The sequence below is a fragment of the Pan paniscus genome, chromosome 19, assembly GCF_029289425.2.
Source record: "Pan paniscus chromosome 19, NHGRI_mPanPan1-v2.0_pri, whole genome shotgun sequence".
NCBI lineage: Eukaryota > Metazoa > Chordata > Mammalia > Primates > Hominidae > Pan > Pan paniscus.
In genome coordinates this window covers 35,437,517-35,458,165 of record NC_073268.2, presented here as the reverse complement: position 1 = coordinate 35,458,165, position 20,649 = coordinate 35,437,517, and the positions used below count along the sequence as shown (strand labels likewise).

At 51.8% G+C, this 20,649-nt stretch overlaps 2 protein-coding genes across 5 annotated transcripts in view; one reads left to right on the top strand and one right to left on the bottom strand.

Annotated features, from left to right (window-relative positions):
- The window catches only part of SEZ6 (seizure related 6 homolog), a 52,358-nt gene extending 45,676 nt beyond the window's left edge, over positions 1-6,682 (bottom strand). For both annotated transcript variants that reach the window (XM_034942176.4, XM_034942178.4), the window contains exon 1: positions 6,431-6,682. In XM_034942176.4, the coding sequence (XP_034798067.1) occupies positions 6,431-6,485 (55 nt within the window). In that variant the 5' untranslated portion in view covers positions 6,486-6,682. The remainder of the gene's footprint in view (positions 1-6,430) is intronic.
- PIPOX (pipecolic acid and sarcosine oxidase) overlaps positions 1-20,649 on the top strand; it is a 106,654-nt gene that overhangs the window by 48,859 nt on the left and 37,146 nt on the right. Inside the window, exon 1 of one of the 3 annotated variants that reach the window (XM_034942180.2) lies at positions 11,621-11,753. The exons of the other annotated variants lie outside the window; for them this stretch is intronic. The gene's annotated coding sequence lies outside the window, so the exon portion shown is untranslated. Of the gene's footprint in view, positions 1-11,620; positions 11,754-20,649 lie in introns of those variants that run through there. 3 annotated transcript variants of the gene reach the window in all.

Genomic DNA, 20,649 nt, shown 5'->3' with positions numbered 1-20,649 from the left:
GCAGAGCCCCTTGTTCCAGATGGACCCAGCCAGGACTTCCCACCCTACCCCCTCCCTTCCTGCCAGACTGCCTGCCAGCAAGGCTGCAGGCTCTGCAGCCTGAGACCTGGAGACCCGGATTGTTGTTGGAGAATCGGCAGGTTTGTGGATTGTTGTTGGAGAAGCCGCAGGTTTGTTTGCTCCGGAGCCCGCAGAGAAATCCCAACAATCAATGGCCAACAACACTCTGCCTGTGGCTGCAGCATCCATCCTCCCCCCACAGGTCTGGTGGTTTGGGCAGCAGGTAGGCAGGTGGAAGGAAGCTGGGGCAGGGTTGGGCCTTCCCACCTGGGGGCTGGGCCTCAGTGGAGGCTGAAGGGGAGAGGTAGGGAAGCCCAGGATGCCAGGACAGGAGTGACTGGTCCTCTCATTCACAAAGCCCTCAAAGGATTGAAGAGTAAGAGCCACCCCACATCACTCTGCTCTGGCCCAAGACTTCAGGGACCATAGTTCACCTGACTCCCAGCCCCTTATTCTTTCCTGACCTCCAAATATTGGAAAGGATGTTTTATTCCTTTGCCACTAATGACTGAGAAGCACTTATCATCACCAGAAATGTGCTAGAAGAAAGTGAAGGGCTGTTTATGTCTTGGGTCTGTCTGACAACATGGGTTTCAACTTGATTAATAAAAGGCAGATAATAACTTCTATCTCACAGAGATGATAAGAGAACTAAATGAGCTAATGTATACAAAGCACTTCATACAGTGCCTGGCACATAGTTGGTACCATATAAATGTTTGCTATTATTGTTGTTGCTATTATTTGGATAGTGATACTCTCCTGGGTTCCCATCTGCCTGTAGTGAAGCTCTCCCCTATGCCGGGAAAGTGGACATAGTGCTAGCTGAAGCCAGGTTTTGTGAAATGGGCAGACACTTTGGAGTAGCCTTACTACTTACTGGCTGTGCAGCCTCAGGGTAAGTGACTTAATCTCATCAAAACTCAGTTTTTCCATGTGTAAAATGGGAACAACTAATATCTTACTGCGAGTACTAAATAGAAAAGTCATGTGAAATGCTTGACCAGTGAAGGCTGGGCCCCTAAGGATTCTGGGCCAGGCCTCACGCCTCAATATGTATCTATGGAATGAATGAATGAATGATGGATGGATGGGTAGATATACCCCAGGGCCTGCTCTTTTAGGAGCTGTGGACCTGAATTATTGTGGTTCTGGATGATTCTTAGGCCTCCACCTCTCCATTAAAGGGCATGTAGGCTCAGAGCTGCTCCCAAAGATTCATGTTGGTCCCTGCAAGCTATGTGAGTGTCCGAAGCTGGGAGATGGATGAGGGGGCTATGGAGCCAGATGACATGGATTCATCCTTCCCTTACCTCTTAGTGCCAGCCAAGTCCATTCGAGGCATCCCTCTCAGCCATTAGGGGTAGCGGGTGGGTGCTTAGGGTGGCTGTTATGGGGGGGGTGGTCAGGAATCCTGGGCTTTACCTCTGCCAATATCCACCTGTGCAACTCTCATTAATTTATTCAACATGTATTTAATGTCTGCCATGTGCTAGGCTTTGTGTCACTGGGGACACAAGCAGTGGTGGCACTAAGGGGTGACTGGGGAGAGGCTTTAGCCCATTCAGAATGGCCATCAGCACCCTACCTCTGAGCCACCTCAGGCTGATGGCGTGACAGCTTAATTTGTAGAAGGAAAAAACGAAGTAAAGGCTGTAATTTACAGTTGGGATAATTGGCCAACTGTTAGGAAAGGAAAAAAATTCTAACATACAATCTATGTAAAAATAGCATGCTTGCTACGCAAACTCAGCTTCAAGATTCGGTCCCAGCTGCCATAGGCCCGCCTCCCCTTTCTAACCAAGCAGCTGACCCTAAACTTCTCCCAAACAGGAATTCTAGAGCTTCCCCAAGACATAGTGGGTGAACAAAACAGACTTGAGATCATCTTTGTTGAGTTTAGTTTTGCTGCTGGAGCATCAAGCAACCAGGGACTTGTGACCTAGCAAGATGGGGACCTGGATGGGGGAAGCCAAGGGATGGTGAGAGCACAGAAGAGTCCTCTGACCCAGGCTGGAGGACAGGCCTGGCTCCCCTGAGGAACCATGTAGTAGATGCTCCTTAAATATGTACTGGAGAATTACAGGAAGTGTCAGCTAAGCTAATACTTGAAGCGTGAGGTAGAGTGAGCCAGATTGGTCCGGGAGGGGAAAGGAATTTCAGGCAGAAAGGCTGATAAGAGCCCAAAAGCTGTTGAGAACTTGGTTCATTTGACTTGGCTAATTTGGAAAACCGAAGCTAAAACTCCTTTGGCCTGGCTTGGTGGGTCGGCTTCCTGGAATTGCCACTTCCTGTTGGAATTGGTCTTGGAGACCTCCTAGTGCCTGCTTCCCACCACCCAGCTGCAGACCAGTGCTGGCAGCATAGTCTCCGCCAGAAACCTCTTCTGTATAGAACCTGGCTCCTCCTCCCTGAGAATAGGCCAGTAAGCTGGGGACCCAGAAATCTGCATGACTTGACAAGAACTTTGAGGCTCTCCTGTGCTATAAGGCATGGCAACTTCCATTGAAGGCTCCAGAGAGTGGAGGCCCAGAGAGGACAGGGGTATATGTGAGATCACATGGGAGCCTGGGCTCTTAACCACCTGGATTGGGAAGTTCCTTCACTAATGTAACTCCTGCCTAATAGGCCCTTTTCTGCACCCTCTTTCTTCTTTTTTTTTTTTGGTGGGGGTAGGGGTGGGGTTGGTAGAGTGCTGAGCCATGACAGCTCTGCCCAGGTGGGGGCACAGCATTCCTGAGCTGATCCCAGCCCAGCAGATGGGGCTTAATTGGGCTAGGATAGGTGGGGACAAGGAGCACAGGAAGCTGGAGGGCCTGGAACTGGATGGATGGAGGGGCTAAGGAAGCAGGCTTTCTGATATGCTCCCCATATTTAGGCAGGCATGGTAGTACTGGTGGGGAATGGAAGCTCAGTTTCTAATTAAGCCCAGCCCTTGTGTCTCCTTGCTCTCCATTAGTGCCCCACAGTGTCCCCAAGGCATTTTAAGCGGCCACCCTGCTGAGGAGGCCAGGATGGCCACCAGGGCCTGCCAAGCTTAGACCTATGAGGAGCAAAAAGCCAACTCAGGCTTCTCCTGTCCATGGCAGTCTCTGGGTCCTCCAGCCTCCTTGGAAGCCCGGGGCTGGTGGGTGGGGGTGTGCTCCTGCCTGCCATGTCAACCTCTGGGTTTCTGAACAGAATCTGGACTGTCTCCCATGGGGCCTTGTCCCCAGTACCACTTCCTGATCCCGAAGTGCCAGGCTGGGGACAAGGAACAGGACCTAGTATTGGTTTCAGCAGCAGCCCCCAGACTCATGGATGTGCTGTTAGAATCCAGCACCTACCAAGGAGTCTGCAGGAAGCAGCAATTACCATTTTAGGTTAAGGCAGCCCTGGTTTGTTAACCCTTGCAGCACTAGGGCTCCTGGAAGCTGAGTCGTCCTTCCTCTCTTTTCTCCTCCAGACCTTCCCTTCCAGACATCATCCCTCAGTTCTTGGCAGAGTGAGTAACCCAGACTAGCCATCCCCAGGCCCCCTCTATCACCACATTCTCAAGTGGAGCTCAGAGAGGTGGAGCAGCAGGTCCAAGGTCACACAGCCATGGAGGCAGCCTCCATTCCTGAGACCCAACCTTACCCCAGTCTCAGCGGCTTCCACCTTCATAATCTCCCTAGGCCACATTCACACATGCAGAGTTTAATTAACTTTATTGATATTCAGAAATTAGGAGAATGACTAAAGGTAATTGCTCATTAAAAATCATTAAACTGACACAGCAGGCTCGGCACACGCAGCCCCTTCAACACCGCTTTTTCCTCCACTGTGGCTGGATGGCCCAGGCACCCCACACAGCTTGGGAAGATACCCCGTGGCCCAAGACGCCCCTGATGCCTGACGCCAATCAAGACTTGGAGGCTGCAGAAGGGAATAGGGGACTGAGCCTGTGAGCTTGGGCCAAGCCCAGCACGATTTTGCCCTACCTCCGCAGCCTCGGCATACCAGGCCTTCCAAGGCATCTGGGCCGTGCCTGGCTACATCCTGCAGTCTGCATCCTGCCTATGAGCAAAGCTCTGAGGGCCTCATCAGAGAGGTGGCGGGGCTGAAAGGCTGAGGGATGCACCCCTCCGGCCGAAAAGGCTCATAGCCTGAGGCCTTTGCTCCTTTAGGCTCGCCTTCACAAAGCTAAAGTGCCCAGGAACCCCGGGATGGCCAAATGCGCTGCTCCCCACTGAGATGACTCACTATCCCAATGGTTGGGACCTCCAGTCCAGCCGAGGAGAGAGGAGCCTCTGGCTACCCAGCTCTGACATCCCAGCCCTCTCACCCTCAGGCTTGGCACTTCGGGGCTGCCTCTTTGTCTCCCTTGGGGAGTGAAAATAGAGGTCTTTCCCAACAGCCAGACTCCTACCCCACATATCCCACTGGCAGGTGCCTCCATGGGCACTGGAGATCCTGATAGTCAGGAAGGGACACTGCCCAGGGACACACAGACTTGAGGCCACAGAGTGAGCAGATTCCTCCTAACACTCACACCCACATCCCCATCAGGGCTGGTCGGACTCCTGGCCACACCAGCCTTCCTCCTGGATTCCCACAGTCTCACTCTAGCCCTGCAGGGAGCTCTCTGGCTGAGGCTGCACCCACACACTAGTGGCCTCACACAGTCCTCACACCCATTCACTGCTGACCCCTCACCCAAGATTCGGACCACTTGAAGTGCAGACACACTGGGACTGGCTCCTCTAGTCATGCAGGGCACTGATTACTCTCACATTCAGACCCACAAACTCACACACAAGGCCTTGACTAACTGCCAGGGGACAGACACAGGCCCTGCGCCCCAGGGGAGCTGTCCAGCGCCAGGACCCATCAGGACGCAAGATAGGCTCAGAATTCCTAGGGACATCCCCAGGCAGCTAGGCAGGGATTCACACTTCTCCTTCCCAGTCTTCGTCCCTGGGGTGGGTCTTGCAGGACTCTTCCCCCCTCCCCAGAACGTGAGCACACGGTTTCAAGTTCTGGGCGCTGCCGGAGGATCCAGCATGGGCAGCCCGGTAGCGGGGTGAGGACACTGGGCTGTGTGCAAGTGGAGCTAGAGGCTCAGAAAAAGGCTTCTGTGTCTCCGGGGCCACAGTTTTTCTTCCTGGATGAAGAAAACTGCCGTCCGGGGACCCAGCCTGTCCCTGGCCGCGCTGCCTTGACCTCGGCAGCGGCCTGGAAAGATCGAGCAGGGAGGTTAGAAACTCCCACCCTCACACTTCACATCAGGCGCTTCAAACCATATGGCAAGGGATGGCAGGTCTCAACTCCAAGTGCGGTTCTGCCGACCCTACCAGCCTACTGCAGCGGGAGAAGGACGTGGGTGCCAGTAGCTTCCATGAGAGCTTGTTTGAGCCAGGACGGCAGGTCCAGACAAGACTCTTCCCCGAGGCACGGAACCCCTATCCTCTCCCCAACACTCCCTTGCCGCTCACACCATGGCCAAGCTTCCCTCTACCCGAGACCGATGAAGTTGGGGACCAGACTCCTAGAGGGGGTGCGGGGATTTTCAGGGTGTGGGGAACAGGTCCTCCAGAGACAAATCTGCCTTGCAGGTGGGGAGTGGACCAGGGCCGGGCAGGAAGGCAGGCCGGGAGGGAGGCAGAGCTCGGGGCAGTGGTGTGTGTGTGTGTGTGTGTGTGTGTGTGTGTGTACAAGGAAAGGACTTTGGGGAGGACAGAGTCTCTATCCCAGGATCTCCGCTGCTGCAGCCGAGGGCAGAGCCAGGAGCCAGATAGGGGGTCCAGGCCCTTGGAGTTTCTCTCTAGAATTGTGCTCTAGGTCCCGACTCTGGCGTGGCAGCGCCAGGGCATGGGGAGGTGAGCGAGGTCCCAACCCCGGGTCCGGCCGCCATCCGGCCCCGTCTCCCCTCAGTAAGAACACTAGAGGCCCTGGAACCGGCGGCAAAGTCGAGCGAAGTTTGGCGGGCGGCAGGGGAAGCGGGACCACGGGCCGCCAGCTGGACCGTCCCGACTCACTGCCTTGCGCCCCCCGGCACGCGCCCCAGCACCCTGAGATGCCTAGAGTGTGGCGAGGTAGCGCGCGGGTGAGCGCGTGTGTGCGGGGAGTGGGTGGCGTGATGAATTGCATCAGAGAAATCCCATTAGATCTGGGGAGATGATTAAAGACGAGGTCTCGGCCGGGCGCGAATGGCGGGAGCCGCGGCAGCTTCCCGCCCGCGAAGCCCGCGCCCCGCCCGGCTTGGCCGGCGCCGGGGGCAGCGCAGCCGGCGGAGCGCGGTGCTTGGACTGGGCAGCCAGATGCCCGAAGCTGGGCACCGGGTCTCCCTTCCCACCCCTGGGGCCCCGCTCCCGCCCCCGTCCTACCGCCGGACGCCGGGGTCCCTTACCGTGAGCCAGGAGCGCCAGCAGCGAGGGCAGGAGCAGCAGGGCTACCGGGCGCATGGTGCTGGTTGCGGCCGCGCCCTGGGCTGGGACCGCGGCGGGAGGGCGGGGGGCTTGGTGGGGCTTGGGCGCGGGGGCAGAGCCGGGTCCGGCCGGGTAGAGGGAGCGGGGCCGCAGCCGTCACCGCCGCTGCCGCCGCCAGCGCCTGACAGAATCAGCACCACGGCCAGCGCCTGGCGACGGCGCCGGGGATCGCCGCGCGGGGCTGGGGGCGGGGGCGCGGGAGGAGCGGCTTACCGTAAAGTCTCATGCAAAGGCGCAGAGACCCAGGGGCAGGAGCCCAGGCTCCCGCTCCACCGCGACTGCCCTACTCATGTGGGCACACGGCCCCTGCCCTTCTGCGCTGCCCACCCCCAGCCAAGCATGCCACCCTCTTTCCCGTTAACGGCCTGCTAAGGAACCTCAATTAATAGCTCACTGTAGCCTTCTGATTCTCCATGAGAAAGAGCAACACTTTCCCCACCCCTCTCCACCCAATCCTGGTACCTGAGGGCGTCAAGGGTGACCTGGGAAGACATCCGAGAGTGAGGCAACTGGTGAGGCCCGCGTGCCCTTGTGGCAGTTCCGTCTTGGGACGATAATGAAGATGGCTTTTGAGCGTACAAAGGATAATAAATTATTACTTTGCGCTCAATAAATGCCAGGGCTCCAGGCAGCTGCATCAGCAGCAAACTGTGCTCACAGAAAAGCTTAATTATCCTGATATTATAGTTAAAAGCCAGTGGCACTCGCATCCTGGGGAGACATTCTTCACTTGGCAGGAGGAAACCTGGGCCAAGCTGTGGGCAGCTGAAGGTAGTATCCTGGGTCCCCACGTAGCCCTGGGTCTCCAGGACTCTGCCTTGGCCCCTCTGCAGGACCAGAGAAGCCACAGTGACAGTCGATACAGACCCTTCATGCCATCTCTGCCCAGGTTTCTGGAATTGGTGGAGAAAATGGCATAGGGATGAGAGAGGGTTTCCTAGAGCTGTTATTTTATTTTATTTTATTTTATTTTATTATTGTTTTTAGAGACAGGGTCTCTGTTGCTTAGGCTGGAAATGCAGTGGCACAATTATATTAATAGCTCACTCAAACTCCTGGGCTCAAGAGATCCTCCCACTTCAGCCTCTCAAGTAGCTAGAACTACAGGCATGCACCCCCAAGCCTGGCTAATTTTTAAATTTTTTGCAGAGATAAGGTCTCATTATGTTGCCCAGACTGGTCTTGAAATCCTGGCCTCAAGAGATCCTCCCACCTTGGCCTCCCAAAGTGCTGGGATTACAGGCGTGAGCCACTGTGCCCTACGGCTGTTTTAGATAGAGACTTGAAGGAGGCCCAGGGGTGTAGCCTGTACTATTAAAGGCATGGAAAAATAACTTTCCAGGGCCCTGCTTGGGCTGAGGAGCCCCAGTGAGTCACAGGACAGCAAGGGGGCAGTCACAGCTGTGCCATCCTGAGGCTGCTCTTTAAAGGCAGGGGCTCATGGATGGGCTCACTTGAAGAGCTTTAATGGGTACAATGGGACAGGATCCTATGGCTGATGTTATTATTCCCTGTAGAGGAATAGGAGGGCTGAACTCCCTATTGCCCCTGGGAGAAGGGCAGTTTTTTGTTTAGTTTCTTTTTACATGAACTTGGTTGCTCTCCAAAGCTTCCAGACTCCAGTCATTGTCCAGTGTCCTTCCTGACCTCATCCTGGAAGCAGGTGGTGAAATTTCTGCTCAAGTTCCTTAGAGAGTGTTTTGGTCCTCTTGACCAGAGTCTCCCAACTCTGTTGGTTGGATTCTCTCCAGACCCTCTTCTTGTGGGCTCTGGGGAGCTGTGATGACTGCTGTAAAGAATCCCAGGCAGCAGGCAGATGGCGTGTGGAATTAGGAAGACGCTGGGATTTCTGGACAGTTGTTTTGAGAAGCTGAGGAAAAAGAGGGCAGCAGCAGAAGGATGGCAGGAAGAAGGAGGAGCTGATGCAAGAATCAGGGGTGAGGAGAGGAAGCCAGGAAAGAAGGTGCAAGAGGGGAGGCAGAAAGAGAGTTGCCAACAGAGGAAGGGAAGAGACACAGAGGTAGAAGGTTGTGTGACTGGGGTAAGTTTAGGAAAATGCTGGCAAATGTCATGAGATTCCTCTTTTCCTCCTTGAAAGTATTCCTGGGCTCCTCTAGTATTCCTGGTCCCTCATGGCTAGGCAGCTTGGGCAAGGGGAGTGAGTCATGACCTAGGGATGAATCTTGTATTGCCAGGATGATTCATGGGGATTTGGAGGTTGGTGGCAGGCTTGTCTGACTCTCTTAGCAACAGGGCTCCTTGATGGGCTGGGCACTATGCACATAAAGGAGGGGGAGAGAAGCCATCCTGGAACTTGTCACATTACCTTCCCTATGGCCTGAGCTAACCTAGAGGGTCCAATGGAGACTACAAGTCCCAGAATACAGTACTGTACCCTGAGCTCAGAAGATGGGCTTGTACTGCATGATGGGCATGACAATGCACAGGGGCTGTCCCTCCCTCCTAAAGGCAGTTAACATAGCCTTTATGCAATGGATTCCTAGGCAGGTTGAGGCAGAGCCTGGGCCAAACTGGGAAACAGCAGAGCTTCTGTCAGGTGCCCTCTATCATGCCCTCCAAGGGGCTCGTCCTAACCAGACCTTGATATTACCTACAAATTGAGAACAATAAAATGCCCAAGGGGACAATCAGCTGTATACAGGGCTGACAGGCTTATAGTCTACTCAATTCATAGGCACCTTTGAAAGTGGCAGTCTGGGTGGACTTGCAAGGCTCCCCTCACTGCATCCCCCACCTGGCTTTTTGCTCCCAGAGAACCCTGGGCTTCCCCTGTCTGTGTAATTGCTTGCTTAATTGTCTGTCTGCTCTACTAGTTGTTGACTTTGCGAAGGCACAGACCATGTCTGTCTCATCTACCCACAATCTAGCTCAGTGGCTGGCACATAGTAGATGTTCAATAAATATTTGTGAATAAACAACAGGGATGAGGAGTGTCTAAAGCCCAAGGCCGGTCATTGGTGTCAAATGAGTGCTGTGAGATAATGAAGAAAAGGGCAATTGTTTCTTTTGGGGATGAGGCAAGGTCAGTGAAATCTTCACACAATGGATGGGTGAAACCAAGTTGAATATGTTTTTAAAAATTAATTAATTAATTTTTGAGACAGGTTCTTACTCTGTCACCCAGGCTGGGATGCAGTGGTGTGATCAGGGCTCACTGCAGCCTTGACTTCCTGGGCTGAAGTGATTCTCCCATCTCAGCCTCCTGAATAACTGGGACCACAGGCGTGCGCCAGCATGCCCAGCTAATTTTTTACTTTTTTGTAGAGATGAGGTCTCTGTATGTAGTCCAGGCTGGTCTCAAATTCCTGGGCTCAAGTGATCCTCCCACCTTGGCCTCCCAAAGGACTGAGATTACAGGCATGAACCACTGCCCCTAGCCCAAATAAGTCTTATGATTCAATGGAGAGGGAGAAGGAAGACATTCAAAGTGGGGGGGTGTAGTTTATGCACAGCGTTGGAAAATGCAAGCTAGTCTGGGTCAGTGAGAAGACTGGTTCTGCTGGAGCAGAGTCCCTGCTGGGAAGTAGGAGAAAGGGCTAGAGTAGGCTGGGGCCTAGCTGTGAATGGCTTGGTGGTCACCTGAGCTGAAGGACATGCTTGGTGGCTACACTGAAGGGATTACCCCATCACGAAGATATTTGCACTGAAACAGAGCAATCTGGCATCATTAAGGTATGTTTTCAAGCACTATGGCAAGTGGTAGGAACTGTGGGGTTCACTGCTGACTCAGAAGCCAGGGGGTGGGGTGTGTGTCTGAGCTACAGTGACTGAATTAGGTTTGAGAGACCAGAGAGAGGGAAGAAGGGGCTCTTCAATCCCAGACACCCCAACCCCTGCCCAGACAAAGCCAGACATACCTAGAGCCCCCATCCATCCATTAAAGCTGGAGAAGCCAGCTTTACTTCCCCAGTTCCAAACAGCCCATCAATCTGTAGGATCACAGGCACATTGGTGACTTATTTTGAAGTCTCTGCTGAGATGACACTTGCTTTCTGCGCGAGAGGAGGAGAAAATTACTCTCTTCTAAGACAGCTTTCAAACCAGAGCTATATCTTTTGTGGAGCAAAAGGGGTTTTGGTGTTTCAGGGAGGCAAGGGCAGGGGCTGCCACCTCACTCCAGAGGCTCCCAGGGGTTCAGAGCTGCCTGCTTACCTCAACCCACTTCATGGAGCAGGATTCCAGACCTTGCAGTTCCTGGAACAGTCAGGGATGCCAGTGCTCCAGCCAGGGCTCCCTGCATTACCCAAAGTCAACCCATTGAATTTAGGGGCAGGAGGAGGGCCCTGCTCTGATAAATGGAGAGTCCTGGCTCCAGGCATTTGCTCTTGCTCCAGGATTGACTGTAGGAAGAGCTCAGGGTAGATGGAGACAGCAGCAGAAAGTGGTTTGATGTGAGCTACTTTCCATCTCCAAACAGAGGCCTCCAGCCTGCCCACCACCCCCAGCCGAGGCCTTTGATCCTCCACAGCTCCATAAATGTTTAATGCCACCGGCTGGGCAGGAATGAGGCAGGTGCTGAAACAGGGAGACTGGGGATAGGACTTAAGATGTACAATGTTGGCTAGATTATTTTCACATAGGAGCTCTGGGATGGATGGGAGGAGGCTTTCCCCCATCATGTGGCAGGAGAAGTCCCAGGGTTCAAATTGGGGGCACTAATAAAGAAAACTCTTTGAAAACTACCAAGGGGATGAAAATAAAATGAATAATCAATTGCAAAAGCCCAATCTCTGGTTTGACTGAAGGAGAAAGATGGAAAGTTAAATGACAATCAAATGCAAATACAGCTCAACAAACACCACAGCAATTACCAGGCGCAGGAACCACATGGTGCTTGCAGGCAGCGGGGGTTGGCAATTTGGAAGCCTGAGCCTGTGCAGAGGTGACGGGCGAGGGGCCATTTTAATGGACGGTTAAATAGATGCAAAAAAACCCTGCATCTACTTTGCATACACTGCTGATGAGTGGGGTGCTGGAATTCTGGCATCCAGAGGGAGGTTGTTCTACCTTCTGTGGCTGCCTCTGTATCATTTCAGGAGGCCCTGAGTACCTGCGGTGGGGTGAGGCCAGAGTGAGCTCCAGCTCAGATGATCAGGGAGAAGGCTGCACCAGTCTCATTGGATTCTTCACACCAGCTGGTGCTGAAGGTTCAGGGGTTGAAGTTGAAAGAAGCCCGTGGGGTCCTCCATAAAGGACTCAAGGTGCTGGCCTTCCAACAGCCTGGTAAGAGTGGCTTTCTCCTCTAGATTTGCATAATGCTTTGCATCTCATTTGAATACTATTAATTTGGTGTCAGGCTAGGTTGGCATGGTGTAGGAAAGAGAACAGCTGGCCTTCTCCATCCCCTCTGTACCACAGAGCTTATTCTAAGCATAGCCTTCTGCAACTGGGGGGCATGAGGCCTCCACTTTCACCATCCCCTTCATGTTCCCTGACACTTAGTCTCTTAGGGAAGCCAGCTCCTAAAAGCCAAGGCTGCCTGGCATTGTGGCCACCTGCAGGGTTATGCTGAAGGAAGAAGAAAGGGTCCCCCAAGGTCACTCTCACCAGACCCAGAGACACCATGGGAGGATGCTGGGGGCCTTTGTCATCCCAAGCAATCAAGGCAGCTTGGCTTGGAAAGGATCCAAAGATAATAACCAAGAGAGGGAGGGAACAAAGACAGGCGATAATCCCAGAGAAATATAGAGGGCTCTAGAAATAAAATCCTCTGAACTCAATATTTCTAGTGCTTGAACTTACATAAAATACATCTGTCCAGAGGCATTGGGTTTATGGTGCTGCTCTGGGGCTGGGAACCTGGTACCAGGTTGATGGCCATGTGATGAGAGAGTGAGTCACCAGGTGGGGTGAGTTCCTGAGAAAGAGGGAAGAGGCCCCGGGTGCATCTTGTGGGCTGCCCCTGGCAGGTGGGCATCGGGAGGCTACAGGGAGATGCGGATGAGTTATTTAATTGAAGAGGAAGAGAAGTGCATTCCATGCAGAGGGAACAGCATGTACATCGGTAGGCAGGACTAAGAGATGGTTAGTGTAGCTGGATGGCAGCAAACAAGAGTTGTGGTGTGGGATGTAGCTGGAGAGCTGGGGTGTAGCAAAGCTTAGTGGCTGGTATGAAATCTCTAGGAGCCCTACCTGCCCATCCATCTGTCCATTTATTCATTCGTCCTTCACCCTACTACCTCCCAATTCATTCATCACCCACTCATTCATTTACTGAATGAGTGAGCACTTATTGAGCACTGTGTGTATGCCAGGACCTGAACTAGCTACTGGAGAGGGAGAGCCCTCAAGGAGCACCCAGACTGGGGAGGGGAAACAGCCCCAACACCCAGCCCCAACACCTGTAAGACAGCATGTTTATCTCCACAAGGTACTTAAACAAGGCTCTGGAAGCCCTAGAGGCCAAGTCTCCCATGCTTCAAGCTTCCCAAGGCAAGCGTCCTTCATTACCTCCGGGGAAATCTTCCATTCACACAGATCCTCCTGGCATCTAATACTATTCCTTCCTGCTACAAAAGCAGCCTGCTTCTTATAGCCCCAGAGTGGCAGGGAGTGTTTCTGATGTTCCTTCTCATTGACCCTTTATTTGGGCCTTAGAGACATCACAGTCTCAGGAGAACCCAGGGGAAGTGATATGAGAGCATGGTCAAGTCTCCCTTAGACATCAGAACCCAGGCTTGGATACACTTCTAGCCACTTCCTTTTCTGGGCATGAAAATAGGACAGAAATTCCCAATGTCCCTTAATTCAGCATATTCCCTCCCCCACTCCTCCTTGAACTACTTGTCCTCTATTTGTGACATCACAATGGTCTCTATGACAACTGATTGTGAGGTCACCAGTCCTTAAAGCAACAGAATATGTGGGTCCAGACAATGGCCTGCAAGAGAAAGGAAGAATACAAAATGGAAGCCTGGGATAGAGATCATCTCCTAGGAAAGGGGGAGGCCACCCAAGGCCTGTCAGGGGGAGGGCTCCACTTCTCAGCCCATCTGCAGTAGGGCCACATTCGGGGTAGGCAAGAGCAAGGCCTGCTAGAAAGGGAAACTGCTCATCAAGAAACTGAGGGAGGCTGGGCGCGGTGGTTCATGCCTGTAATCCCAGCACTCTGGAAGTCCAAGGTGGGTGGATCACCTGAGGTCAGGAGTTCGAGACCAGCCTGGCCAACATGCCAAAACCCTGTCTCTACTAAAAATACAAAAATTAGCCAGGTGTGGTAGTGCACGCCTGTAGTCTCAGCTACTCAGGAGGCTGAGGCAGGATAATCGCTTGAACCTGAGAGGCGGAGATTGTGGTGAGCCAAGATCGTGCCACTGTACTCCAGCCTGGGTGAAAGAGCAAGACTCTCTCAAAAAAAAAAAAAAAAAAAAAAAAAAAAGAAGAAGTGGAGGATTGAGGGTCATCCTGAGCATTGGCTGGACTTCAGAGGCAGGCCTGAGTTCAAATCATCCCAACCTAATGTTTGCCTTGGGCAAGTTTTGGAACCTCCATTTCTTTACCTATGAAAGGAAAATGATGCCACTTGCCTTTCAGAAAAGTATTCAGTGAGATAACCTGTTGGAGAGCTTGGCACATAGTAAGTGCTTGTTTCTATCTACTTGTACTTGTTTCTATTTCTTTTTCTACCCCCTCAGCCCTTATGCCTAGGATCTTGCATATTATATGTGCCTTATTAATGCTTGCAATTGTAAGTGCACTGTAAGTGCAGGATGAGGGCTACAGGGCAATGTTTAGAGCAGAGGAAGTCAATGGACCTGGATTCAAATCCTCACTCTGCTATTTGCTAGCTGTAAGCCTTTGAGCAAATCACCTTTCTGTTTCTTGGTTTCCTTAACTGTGAAATGGGAGATAGCAATACTGTTGTCTTCATAGGGTTGATTAGGACTAAATGAGACCCTGCAAATAAATAGCAGAGCTTGGCACATGAGGTGCACGGTACTTAAACTTGAGTGAGGCTGTTTCTGCATGCGCTGCACAGTTTGTGTTCACTGTCAGTTTTCAGGAAATGTGAATTAATCTGTGGGGTGTCCAGAACCGGAGAGTGGGTGAACCTCAAGACAGGGCCATAGGATGGCAGTCTCTCCCCGAAAGGGGTGACCGCTCACTTTCTGGATTCCCTCTAGTGCGGACACCCAGCTCATACCAGTCACAGGGGCGGGGTGCTCCTTGAAGTCAGAGTGAACTCATCTATGAAGCCCAGACCAGGGCCTGACACATGGCACAGGCTCAGCAACAGTTAAGGTAAACTGAGTTAGAGGATGTCTTAATAATATACTGGCTAACATATATTCTGTGCATATTCTGTGCCAGGCTCTGTTCTAAGCACTTTACATTTTGATCCTCACAACAACCTATGAGCTAGACATTATCCATTTTTAAAATGTGGGAACAGAGAGGCTAAGTAATTTGCCCAAAGTCACACAACTAGTAAGCAATGACGGAGCTCGGATTTGAACCCAGGCTACCTGGCTCTAGAACCTATGTTCTTAACTACCACATTACCTGCAGCCCCATGGGCTGGGTCCATCCATTTTACTATATCTGCCACCACGAATTTCCTCCCCCAGCTCTCTCACTTGCCCCTCTCTTCTCCCAGCTGAGCCCAGGCCCAGTGCAACTCAAAGAATGGAAATTCTCTTCCACTAGCCTCAGCAATCTGCCTTCCCCTTTGTTGAAATAAAGCCACCGCCACAGCCGAAGCCACCACCGGATCTCTTGCTTATTTCAAGTCCTCCTAAAGCTTGTTGAGTTCTTAACTTATTAAAGATAAGCACATGGAAATAGGGAGCAAATCTCTTTATTTATGACATAATCTCCAGCCCAGAAAAGCGGCAGGAACAGTGTTGCCTATATTAGGGAACCAATAGGAAAAAAATCAATTAGATCCGCCAGACCGTTTCGCTATTAACTTTCTTCTGATGTTTCTCTTAAGGCTGGCCATGGGGGTCTCCACCAGCAGCTGAGGTGGAGAGAGAGGAGAGCTTTGTAGGAACAGAGAAAGGAATGTCACAAGGAAGGCAGCTGACCAGGCTTCCAGACAGACAGGGGAATCTTTTCATCATGGTCTCCTTCACTGCTTTCCAAATCTCATTTAACCTCCATGTTTCTTGCTGCAATTTCAGTTGGTGTCTTTAGGGGCAGGGGAGTCAATTGGTCACTGTTGGCTTCTTGCAGACTTGAACCCCAAGTCTGACCACATTTTTGCAAGACCCATCGGGAGAAGGATCCTCCCCTTTCTGAAAGAACAATATTCTGGAGGGGCTCTTCTTGACTGATGTTTAGTAGGGTCTTCTGCTGGATAATTATGCCTCAAACAACCCCAAGCAGCTACCGCATGAGGTCTTCACATCCATCTGCCTGCCTCCAGGAGCACTTTCTAAGCTATCTCCCAGAGATAGGGCTCACCCTTATTCCTGAGAGCCTCCGGTGAGGAGGGTGCCCTAGCTCCCATAGTAACCCCAGAATTAGTCTCCTTAAAGGCTGGGGATCATGGCTTGTTCAATAGTTTTTCTTCAGGTTCAGGCATATAGCAGGGGCTCAATAAATAGTCACAGAATCAATAACTATTACAAAAGCCCCATTGATGGAATGTTCGCTCCGTACCAAGGCTGAGAAGGGTGATTTGTCACCCAAAGTAGGACCCCTTTGTTGCTCCCTGAACCAACAACCCAGAAGAGCCTGCCAGTTTTGTAGTTTTGTTTTTCCTTTTCTTGCTATTTGGCCAGGAGCAGCAGTAGCAGCAGCTCCAAGAAGTAAGTATTATTATTATTATTATTATTATTATTATTATTATTTGAGACAGGGTCTCACTCTGTTATCCAGGCTGGAGTATAGTGGCACAATCATGGCTCACTGTAGCCTCAACCTCCCCAAGCTCAGGTGATCCTCCCATCTCAGCCTCCCAAGTAGCTGGGACTATAGGCATGCACCACCACACCCAGCTGATATTTGTATTTTTTTGTTGTTGTTGAGATGGAGTCTCGCTCTTTTGCCCAGGCCGGACTGCAGTGGCGCTGTCTTGGCTCACTGCAAGCTCTGCCTCCCAGGTTCATGCCATTCTCCTGCCTCAGCCTCCCGAGTAGCTGGGACTACAGGCGCCCGCCACCGCACCCTGCTAATTTTTTGTATTTTTAGTAGAGACGGGGTTTCACCATGTTAGCCAAGATGGTCTCGATCTCCTGACCTCGTGATTCGCCCGCCTCAGCCTCCCAAAGTGCTGGGATTATAGGCGTGAGCCACAACGCCCGGCCTATATTTGTATTTTTTGTAGGGATGGGGTTTCACCATGTTGGCCAGGCAGAGGAGGAAACTGAGTCAAGGAGGAGCAGTAACTTGTCCAGGCTAATAAGTGAATTAGATATTCTATGTCCATCCACTGTTGGTCATTAGGAAGTTCTTCTTAAGGTCTAACCTAAACCTTTTCTGTTTCAGCAGCACTGGCTCCTTCTTAGTCCCATGGAAGCACAGATCAACATCATTGCCCTTGCAAACTTCTCTCAGCTTAGGAGAGTCTACTCGCTCTTTGCACATTGTTGACATGAAATGAATATTAAACACCAAACCTCATAGAGGCCAGCCCTGCTGGGTGAGCAATGAACCAACCCTCCTCATGCCTGTTCATTATTATAATTAACATTGAGCCGAGGTTGGTGGTGACCTCGCCCTCGCCAGGTATTTGGGCTATTTTAGCAGCTTATTCAGATCAGTGACAGACAGCTCTGAATAGATAAACTCCCCGCCATCCAGACGAATCAATTGCAACACTGCCGTCACAACAAGCCCAATAAATCAATCTGATTTCAGGCGACATGGTAACTCAGTGCTGGGCAAGCTGGTTTTAATTTCCGCGTGGCTGAGACCCAGCTTCCTCTACTCACTGGAGCACCCCTCTTTCCCAGCTGATGCTCTGTGCACACAGGTGCCCAGGGCCCTCAGAGGACTCAGGCCAAGGGGGCAGCTACAGGGAGGACAGGGTAACCAGGAAGCTATGTTACTTTGAGGAAGACTCTTGAACCCCCAGACCCAGAAGCAGCTGACTCAGATCCACTGCTGGGATCCTTGTTTTGCTGGCTTCAGCTTCGATTTTCCGCTGCCCTTTGCAAAAAACCAAGCCTGGAGGCCTCTCTGGGCTGCCTCCCAAATCAGGAAGCTGCAGAGGTAGGCTGCCTATCTCAGGCACCAGGACAACTGCCCTTTTTGGTCTGGGAGATTGAGTTTGTCTGGCAGGGCAACAAAAAACTCATCAGGACAGATGTAGTCATGTATTGGGTGCCTACTTAATGCCCAGGCACCATGCTAAGCAGTTTATACACGTCATCTTCTTAGCCTTTGTAACAGCCCAAAGAGATCAGTGGCAATGATCCACATTTTGCAGGGAAGGAAAACAAAGCTCAGAAAGGTTAAGTAACTTGTCCTGAGTCACACAGCTTGTAAGTGGTAGAGCGTGGATTTGAACTCATGTGTATTAGACTTCTGTGCCTAAGCTTCAGCCACCACACTCTCCTAAAGATGACATCAGAGGTGCCCATACTCTCCCCCTGACTAGATATTACCTGGTTAAGTAATTCCTACTTTAGAGAGGAGGAAGCAGATTCTGAGAGGAGAAGCCAGTGCATTTCCTCTAGGCTCCCAGGGAAGGGGAGCCTTTCTCATGAATTCTTACAATCAGCAATTGTTCCTTGAATTTTCATCTCAATGCTTCAGGTACAGAGTAGAGGATGTTGAGGAAAGAGAGGGTCAAGAGGCTGAGCTGGCCTCCTTCCCACACCCCAGCTCTGTCCCACCCCACTTGCACCCCATCACATTAATAGATCTAGATGGTGAGGTGAGGGGCTGGGACAGGCAGCAGTGTGTTAGGAGATGTGGCTTTGAAGTCAGCAGATCTGGGTCCAAATTCTAGCCCAACTACAACTTATTTGTTGAATACACCTGGGCAAGTCTATTAACCCCTTGGAACTTCCCTCATCCTGTCCATACCGTGGGGATAATATTACTCAAACCACAGGTTGTGCGGATTAAGAGGGAAAATTGAATGGGAAGTGCCTGGCATAAAGTGGGTCCTTAGTAGGCATTGGGTTCTTTCCCCCTCTTGTCCCTGCTCTTTCTGAAACCCCATGCCTTAGGTGCCCAGTTCTGAATGGCCGAGGTCAGGGCATTTCAAATATGTTTTAGCCAAGAAACTCTTTTTTTTTTTGAGATGGAGTCTCGCTCTGTTGCCCAGGTTGGAGTGTAGTGGCGTGATCTCACTGCAACCTCCACCTCCCAAAGTCAAGCGATTCTCTTGCCTTAGCCTCCCGAGTAGCTGGGACTACAGGCGTGTGCCACCACGCCCGGCTCATTTTTGTATTTTTAGTAGAGATGGAGTTTCACTATGCTGGCCAGGCTGGTCTTGAACTCCTGACCTTGTGATCTGCCTGCCTCAGCCTCCCAAAGTGCTGGGATTACAGGCGTGAGCCACTGCGCCTGGCCAGCTAAGAAACTCTTTAATCAAAAGACACTTTATGAAGATGGCAAGGATACAAAATAGATAAAGGGGGAGTTGGTCAGATGGTGATAGGGGGCTGGGAGTTCTCCTGGCTTGAACCCCTCTCTCACCCTCAGCCCCAAAGCAGCCACTCAAGTGCTTTCCTCAAGCCCTGGGCCAGCACATAAAGGGCTGCCTCACTCTTAGGTGTCTTAGGTCACGGGCTTCTCAGGAGCTCAGAAGTGATCACCTCTGGTGATTTCTGGCTCCAACACTATCTCTCAGCCACCAGCTACCTTGAACCTGTTCTGGATTCAGGGCATGACAATTTAGGTGCCAAATGGGCAAAGCTACGTCTGGCCATAGGGAGGCTGTATCTGGCTGCTCCGGGTGGGAGGTGGGGTTGGGCGTCGCAGCTGGGAGAGCCATAGATCTGGGAAGGGGTGGGCAGATGACCCAGGATTCTGCAGGGGGTCTCTGTCCATCTTGGGCAGCAATGGACCTGTGGGCTTCCATGGGAAGTAGATGCCTGTTCACCAGGTCCAGCACTTAATATCCTCCCGAGGGAGGCGGGGACCACAGGAAGTGGAAGCGCAGTGGGGAAAGTGACATACAACACCATACAGTGAGCAAGTGACAGAAGTGAATTCAAACCTAGGCCTGTGGGCTCCAGAGGGCTGGGACTGCCATTCATTCTCTCCTGTCCATACAGTGGCTGTCCTCTACCCCCAGCTCTCTGCAGAGAATTATCTATCAGCCCTTTCACCCACCAAACACAGAACATGAAGAGAGAAACTTAAATTGTAGCAGGAGGGAATGGGATTAGCTACTGGGAAGGACTTCCTGACTCATTAGCTTGTCTCTAGAATAGGTTATTAGAGAGGCAGTGTGCTCTCTCTCTTTGGAGGGATTTCACATGGGGCTTCAGTGCAGCTGGGCCCCTGTGGCTTCCACTTCCTGAAAGCTACTGAGAGACAAGCTGACCCCTGATGTGTATGGCTTTGTTTTTCGTAACGTTTATTTTTTGAATAGGTAATACCTGTACATGGTTCAAATAATAAGGGTATAAAAGGTTGTTCACTGAACTCTCCCTCCAGCCCCCGTCTCCAGCTTCCCCTCCCCAGAGGCAAGCAATGTTACTTGCTTCCTGTCTAGACATATACAAGCAAACACGGACACATACTCTTTCTTGAGTCCTGCTTTTAATACACAAGATGTAGCATCCCCTGCAAGCTCTTCTGTGCCTCGCTTTTGTCACCTGACAATATATCTTGGAGATTACTCCGAATCAGTACATAAAGAGCTGCCTCACTCTTAGGTGTCTTTTTATGGTCACGGACTTCTCAGGAGCTCAGAAATAATCACATCTGGTTTGATTAGCTTCACATTTCCATTTACAACGTCCCTGCCCAGAGAGGGCAAGAAACCTCTCCAAGGTCACGCAGCAAGGACTAGGGACGCGCAGAGTTTCTCCCCCTCCTCCCGCCTCAGTTCCCAGCTCCTGTCCCCCGCCACCTCGAGGCTGAGCGCCGCCCAGGCGACCAGAAGGGAGAGGGGGAGGTCTCTAATTGAAATGCCCTCCGCGCTGCCCATTTGCGATCGGCACCTGGAGGGGCGCGCCGTGCACAATGAGGGCGGGGCCGTGGGGCTCCGGGT